At 51.3% G+C, this 7954-nt stretch overlaps 1 protein-coding gene across 4 annotated transcripts in view; it reads right to left on the reverse strand.

The window, feature by feature from the left end:
• Nucleotides 1-7954, reverse strand: part of ANO10 (anoctamin 10) — a 115613-nt gene that overhangs the window by 30799 nt on the left and 76860 nt on the right. For all 4 annotated transcript variants that reach the window (XM_037148228.2, XM_053669331.1, XM_037148229.2 and 1 more), the window contains exon 12: nucleotides 364-480. In XM_037148228.2, coding sequence (XP_037004123.2) covers nucleotides 364-480 — 117 coding nt within the window. The remainder of the gene's footprint in view (nucleotides 1-363; nucleotides 481-7954) is intronic.

Raw genomic sequence — 7954 nt, forward strand, 5'->3', positions numbered from 1 at the left:
TTAGGGTTCTGTTTACTCACTTCATTTTGCTGAATGTTTCTGTGGAAGGCAGATTTAGAAACTGTGGGGAGCGGACCTAGGGCGGTTCTTGGAAATCTCTGTTCTTTTTGCTGAATGCCAGCTCTATTCTTTATTTAACATTGCTGGAATATTTTTGCTTTGCTTAGTTTGCTTAGTTCATTGAACCTATTCGTCACTCACATTATTAGGACGCTGGTTTGGTTGTGCCAGTCTAGACCGGGGTCTTTCGTGGCTACTTGAGTTGGGAAGGCCACGGCGGTGGGACACGCTGAGAGTGTGTCCTCGGAGCTCTGTCCGCTGGCATTTGCTAAAGAAATACATTCATTTTCAGGTTGCCCTTACCTGCTGCTTCAGTGCCTCCAAAGACTCGAATTCCAGTCTGGCCAGCTTCATCTGGATGTGCCGAGGCTTATCGGGTATGGCGAACGCAAGGATAAACTTCAAAGCCAGGAGCGCGTGCTGGAAAGCAGAAAGAGTACACGTTGATGGGCCACTTTAGACCGTGTGTGCAAGGAAACAAATCAGTAGCCGAGCAATCTGCGAGCCCTCTCATTATTCTGGGGCACTAATTACTGGCCTGTGACATATCAAAGACCCACCAGGCCCACGAACCATATTTAATCCACCCCAGTGTGGCCCATTCAATCATCACTGACTTGCTTATTCTTTTAAAACCAGTTATTCCCTTAAATTGATAGCATAGGCTACCCTCAATGTTTTATAGAAAAAAAAAACAAAGATTATTCCGGAAAGTCTTCCACAAAACGTATTTTTCCTATTTGTATCTTGCTAACCAAAGCATCTCAGCACCCAACACTGCAGAGCTGGCTCACTCTTCACCCAACAGCCCCCTCCCCTGTGCTGAGCACACGTGTCCAGATGCAAGCTGCCTTGGGTCCTCTGTACCCTCGAGTGTCTGGTGTAGCCTCCTTCAGGATGTAATAATCGGTGAGTACTGATGAAATGATGGATGGTGATGCACAAAGACTGCAGGGCAGGCACACAGAAATGCGAGTGCATCCTCCATCAGATGCAGAGCGTGCCTTTACTACACGGGGAACTTGCAACTGGGCCATCTTATCTCCGTTCTCTCTCGACGCCCTGAAGAGGTTCCCACTGTCAGCAGGATAGGAACTTGATAATTACATGTCTTTTCTTGCGGGACAGAAACAAGCCACCAGGGCCGTTTCCACGGGCAAGCCTGTCCTGTGCTGCACAGCCTCGGCGTACTGACGGCGCTCCGCCTCTGGCACTAACCTGTGGTCCAGGATCAACGCCCACGGGAATCGGAACGAACAAGACCCTAAAGTTGCCTCTTCAGTGATAGCACAAATTATTAAATATTAAAAGCTGTGAGATGATTTTTAAAGGTAAGAAAGTAAAAGACTTTTAGGAATGTCAGTGAAGGAGACAGAACAGCCTCTAAGAAATGTTGCACTGAATTAGTAACAACAACAAAAAACGCAGCTGAAAAAATGAAATGAATGTTTAACTATGACATTTTTAAAAGGAGGATGAAGGATAAATAACATCGATGTTTCCTGGGAGATGCATGAAATGATGAAGCCAGCATCCAACCAGAACAAGTAATAATTCAATCCAAAGACTTGAAAATCAGCAGAACCCCAGGGCAGCCCAGGCATGGCCTGGTATCAACAAGAGCCCTGGAGAGGCCAGAGATGGGCGGCCCGCACAGAAATGCGACTGCCACGACCAAGGACACTGGAGGGCACTGGTTAGGGGTCTGTCATGGCAGCACGAGGGGACGACAGTGTATGGATCAGATGCCATCGTGTGTTATAACTCTGAACTAACTGAACTGCTTTAACAGGGGCCTGAGTACAACCTACAAAAGGTAAGCGTGTAATCCAGAAAAAGTGCTGCCGTGCCATTATTTCATCCCACTACAACTCTGAGATATGATTTTGCTTCCCCTCTGCAGGGGAAATATCAGGCAAGAAACAGACAAATTCACGCATGAAGAGAGATCTTCTGTATTTTTCAGAAACCACGTGCCTTCCAGTTGTCGGTGCCCCACACAGCACGGCTGGGCCTCTTTCCCTCTCCCCTAACAAACGTGGACCCACCTCCTCTTCCTCGGAGTCTTGGTGGGAATTAGTGAGAAGAAACACCCTGAGGGGTCTTCCCCTGCACGTAAGGTGCTTGTAACAAGTGTCAGCTCCTCACAGCGGTTTTCTTCAGATGGTGGCACTACGGGCCATCTCCTGCCTTTAGTCTTTCGTGGGTGTGCATCACTTTCACATGGGGAAAACCACTTACGTGAAAGAGAACACAGGAAGTCCTCACTTGTGGAGCGAGTTCAACACACCCTGTCAGGCTCTGAACCTGCCTACCCAGCCACACCTGTCCCTGTGCCCAGGACACAGACCGAAACCAGATGACTTGCGACTCAGACAGTCTGGCAATCCTTTCCTATCTATTTGCTCTGCGGATACATAGAGAGCACTTATAAAGGGCCAGGCTGCTTAGATGGTGGCCTTCTGCCACCACATCCTTACCTCCCCAAATCTCTGTCCCAGTGAATCCCGCCCCTGACCTGGCTACACACCCAGAAGTTCCACCAACGTGACAGGTTTGTTTGGTTTAAACACATCATTTTTAAAACACGAGGACACGGCTGAGAGGGTTAGGGAGCATCTCCATTTGCAGACACCTGGCAATCAACTGATTAGCCGGTGCCAGTCAACTCTTTCTCTCTGTCCTCCCCCACCCTCAGCGCCCCAGAGCGCTGGGGACTGGGCTAAGCAGACGCCACGGCAGCTTGGGGACTGGGCTCCCTGCTTCAAGGGAGAGGGGCAGAGACGCAGAAAAGAGACACTGTCCCAGCGGTTGGGAGAGGATATTTTAGACATCTACCCAGTTTCAAAAGATTAATTTAAAAAATCCTGTTCAAAACATTTTCCATGCAGCAAATCTGTTTCAAGGTTAGAGACTGCTTTATGCTAACTGAACTGAGAAAAAAAATTATCAAAAGCGTTTCAGCTATTTCACTTGCTTTCATAAATACAAGAAAACCTAATGTGAAATAGGAATGTACACAGATTTAAAGAACGATGTACTCAAAATGAACCGTGGGGTGGGCTTTCTGTAGCCTGGTCATGAAAAGAGAAGACAATTTCGGGGCCATGATTGTGACTCTTCACCAGCAATCTTCTTTTTAAAAAAATCAAATAATTCTATGCCAAACAAAGGAGAGAAGAAACACTGGTGAGGCGGGGGTGGGGGGGTGAGGGGATGGGCAGAATTTTAGAACACGCACACAGAGTCGGCCCTCCATAACAACGGGCTTCCGGTGACGATTAGAGGGTGTCTCAGTGGCAGAGGAAGAGCGGACAGGCCCCGAGGGAACCAGCCCCGGGACCACATGCCGTCTCCTTCTCGGCCGGCAGCACGTCCCTCACCTGTGGTCACGGCAGCGCCGTCTGACGTTAGGGAGTCTCCTGCCAGGTGCCCGGAGAGTGAGCAGAACCACCTCATTTTATAAAAACTAGAAAACTCATGATACGATCGACCGCAGCGGCTATGTTTATAGCAGCGTGTCCCCAAGCCTCTCTTCCGAAATAGAAAATGCAAATTAGAGTCAAGCTCTTGAAATTCTGAAAAGCTCATCTGATTTCTACAGCGGTGTGTCCACCGAGGCACCTCCCTCCGTTCAGAGCCGGCCCCGCTGCCTACAAGGAACTTCCTCAGGGAGGCACCCTCTGCGATCCTCTGCGATCGCCAGGCACAGTGCATGCCAGGTGTGGGTTAATAAGCCACAGTTAATGGGGCCGAGACTTTTAAAAATTATGGAATTAGGCTCTTAGGGGGAAAAAACCTCACAAACTTTCATTTTAAGGTGGTAGCACACACACCTACTTCTTCCGCCTCCCCACGGTCCCCTGAAATGACAGAAGTGTATATGCTAAAGAAATGAGACCAAAAAACAAGAGAAGTTGCCAGAACTTCTGATGGAGCAGAACATTCTGCTCAAGTCTCCCAAGACAAAGGGTGGGTCTCCCACAGGAGCCGCAGAGAGGTGCCTAAGTCGTGTTCACCCCCAAAAAGGAAAGGGGTGGGCCAGGGAGTCAGCACCACAGTGAACGCATCCGGAAAGCGGGGGCCACAAGGGGCCCTTCCCCAGGTTGCCCTGGAAGAGGGGAACTGCAGGCTCCACTCCGGCACTCAAGCCTTTAAAGGAAACGTGTGGTCTTCTGGGAGGGCGCCTTGTGTAGGGTTGCCGGGCCCCAGGGGGAAGCTGAGCCCGAGGTCACGGCAGCCTCCTACTGAAGACCTGAAGGCCAGGTGACACCAACTTACAGTAACAGCCACATACAGTCTAGAAGCCAGTTAGGAAGTCGCAGGACCCCAGTCCGGCCCAGAACCAGAACAGCTCCTCTGAGATGGTGAGAAAAGCCCCCGGGGGCTCGCCTGTGGTAGCCCTTCCTCCAGGCCGGCACAATGCATAGGACTCTGCTCTGGAGTCCCACAGGAGCATCGGGCACGGAGTCCTCAGATCCTCAGACCTGGTGGGCCCCCAACGGCCCCCAAGAGACGCTGCTGGGCGGGGCAGCACCTACGATCCCAGCACATGGTGCTCCCGACTACGGTCTGCACCTGGTGCACTTGAGGGTGCTCACAAGGCACCCAAGGGAGTCGCTGGCATTGCAAATGGCCCGGACCACTGGCCCGTCCACGTGGGCTATGTCACTTCCCAAGATCAGTCTAATGAATGAGCAGTTGGCCTTGACAGGTTCATAGAAAGCTGAAATCTTAAAAAACGCAACGGGAGAATCCTAGGAGGGTCAATTAAAATGCGAGACATGAGAGTAATTGATTAGTGTAAAAACACAAAGTTTCTCACCTCCTGTTCCCTATCTCACTACTTAACAGAACAGAGGCTGAAAAAGAAATGCCAGTTAGACCAAATGAGTGGAAGGAAATCATTTAAAGGGCTGCAAATAAATAATCAAATGAAACTGAGTGTCTTATCCTCTCTTCCTTTGGAAACACAGTCTCCATTGCAGGGACTTGCTGAGGGCAGAGACTCCTCGGTGGGGGAAGGACACCAGTGGCGGGGTTGTCCTGTCTCGGGGTGAGAAAGCCGGCTTTCAAGGCTTCGGCGACCCCGTGTCTGCGAAGGACACGCCTTCTCCAGCGTTCCGGCGATTCACACCTGCAGAGCTCGTTCTCCCGTTCGGGGCCACGTTCAGGGACAAAGCAGTCCGGGCCGGGCCTGACAACTGGGAAAGCAAGTGTCATCTGTGGGAGGGCCATGTTTTGTTTGGAGTTGGTTTTGTTTTTTCAACAATTATTTTGATAACTTGACAAAGAAAGAAAACAAGCAACACTTAACTGTGTGCCTGGAAATGTTCCCTAACTGAGGCCCAGCAGCAAAGGGAGGGCCTCAGTTTGTGGTTTCGTTTTGCTGTCTACTTACTTGGTTTACTCTAACCGGACCGTGAAGTGAGACACTGCATCCCAACGGAGAAACACACCTGCGACCTCTAAGTCACGAGCCACAGAGGCCGGCTGTGGTGCACTCCAGGGGCTGCGGGAGGCTGCTGGTTCTGCCATGATGCCAGGAGGACACGTGGTCAGCCTCCTGAGGTCACCTGCCTAGTGCTGGCCTGGCCAGTGACAGCAGGGGAGGAGCACAGGTGGAGGAGGATCCAGGCGCTAAAGTCTCACAGGAAACGAAGTCGCTGCTCTTTCTGGGGGGCAGTCCCGGGCCAACTGAGCTGTCCCTCACCTTCTGGCCGCCCAGAGCATTCTTTCCACTCAGAGATGGTCAGGTGCGGCGGACATGGGAGAATCTCCAGAGTAGAGAACGTGGCAGTGAGCACCCCAGGCTGCAGGCACAAGAGGAGAGGCCAGTTCTTCCCCCTTCACTGTGGTGATGGCTGGATCACGTTCATGGTCCATGGCAGGCATGTGACACCAGGTGGCGACCCCAGGATGGCTCTCTGTTCACAGGCTTTCACTCCTTCCCCTTAGGACTTTTGTCTTCTTTCTGGTTTTTGTTTTTTGTTTTGTTTTCCTGCTAATTTATATGCTATGGCAATGGGAACAGTTTGTTCAGCACAGAAGTAAGTGAGATGGTAACTGGTCAAATTTAATACCACTTCCTTGGGTCCCCGCTATGAGATAAAGACACCTGGCGTTTCTTTGACACTGTTGGGCAAAAGCTCTGTCTTGTCTCCTGGGTGCCACCTGCCAGCTCCGGGCCAGCTTCAGTGTGCCAAGGCCTGCACTGGACTTGGCCAGCCTCTGGAACGCGCCCCCTCCAGGGGCTGCTGCCTCTGTCCCATCTGTGCCAGGGTCGCTGCTTCCTCCTCCTCCCTCCCCCCTCCATTGTCCTCCTTCCCCCGCCCCCGAGCTGTGCTGCACGGTCATTATAAAGCCCGATGTGTATGAGAGAAGGAGAGGGAGACTAAGGACTCCCAGGTAAGGGCGGCCTGGTTGACAGTGCTGCCCGTGGTCCTGATCAGAACTGCTGTGGTTTCAGCGTGGAGAGGATCTGAGAGCCCTTCCATTCTGGTCTCCGCTTCAAGGGGCAGGAAACTGACCTTCAGGGACCAGTAGAGTAGGAGCTGAGAGTGAAGTTCTAGGTTCTGCACGACCCTCCTGGCTCTCTGAGCGAATGGTGGGGGTGGGAGAGCACAAGCTTGGGGACAAGGTGGCCCTCTGTGCAGACACCTTCGGGACACAGTGCGAGCCAGTGAGCCATCTGAGCCTCGCTGGCCTCACGGGATGTGCCACCGTCACACCTGCTACAGGGGGAGTAGTCAGGACAAAGAAACGCTCATTTCTAAAACTGCTATGTTACCATTTTGTCAAATCGACTTCTCTGAGCACTGCCAGCTCAGCCCAGGCCTCTAAACCTTCCTGGCAGTAATGAACTAATCGGGTATTCTTTTGAAGAAAGTGTGCAAAGGATGCTAGTGTCCCTCAAAGGAGCCTTCTGAAAATCGGGTGGTATCTGTTTATCATGAAAAGAGCAAGTAGCTCCTCTTCCTTTTGTTCTTTGTAAGTGTCCATTAATCCGATTAACACTGATCATCTGCACATACAAATGCCCTGCCTGGGCCACAGTGTCACTGCCTGCAGTGAGAAGTGCTCCTTAGCAAATGTGTCTTACCCAAACAGGCTTCCAAACCGAGAACCGCCTCCAGGCGAGAATGGTTTACACCTCAGGCACAAGCCACTAGTGGCACCAGCTGGTGGCCTGGGGGACGACGGAAGGTCGTGACCTGCAGAGACGGAAAGCCTGAACGGTGGGGGCTGGTGGAAGGTGCCGGACTCCTGCTGACTCTGCCGTGGACCTGTCACTGCCGCTGCTGCTAATTATTGAGCAAACGATTAGTCTGCTCAGTTACCGAAACATTCTGCTTCCTGTTTCCCTGGAGCAAAATTCAGAATTTTTACTACTGAACATATGCTTCAATTTACTATTTCTGTAACTGACAGATTTATAAAAACTAAATGAAGTCTCCTCAAAAAAAGACTTAGGAGCTCTTCTGGTTTCAGTCTCAACATGTAGAGAGCTCGGAAATTGTCGCTTCTGTCAATTCAACGAGAAAAGCCTCAGAAACTGAAAGTCGACTACGTTTCTTGGACCTGTCTGAGAACTGAGGGCAGTCACCACCCCAAATTCTGGAGTCGGGTGGGCACACCCAGAGTGATACAGCGACCAGGGCCTACTGAGCTGGAACAGAAGCTGCTGGAAGTATGGATGGGTAGGAACACTTAAAGGGTAATTTTGATGACTTGCTGGTAGCTGCCTGTGACTAGCATGGGTGACAAACCACTAAAGGCTGCAGAGTCTTGGGTGCCTCTACTCACAGGCTTTCCCTTTAGGGGACCTGCCAGGCTCTCCTGGTGGGGACACAAGGACCTGCCCCCACCACGGGTCTTGCAGTGCAGGGAAGCG

The sequence above is a fragment of the Artibeus jamaicensis genome, unplaced genomic scaffold (genome assembly GCF_021234435.1).
Source record: "Artibeus jamaicensis isolate MK-2021 breed Jamaican fruit bat unplaced genomic scaffold, CSHL_Jam_final contig_519, whole genome shotgun sequence".
NCBI lineage: Eukaryota > Metazoa > Chordata > Mammalia > Chiroptera > Phyllostomidae > Artibeus > Artibeus jamaicensis.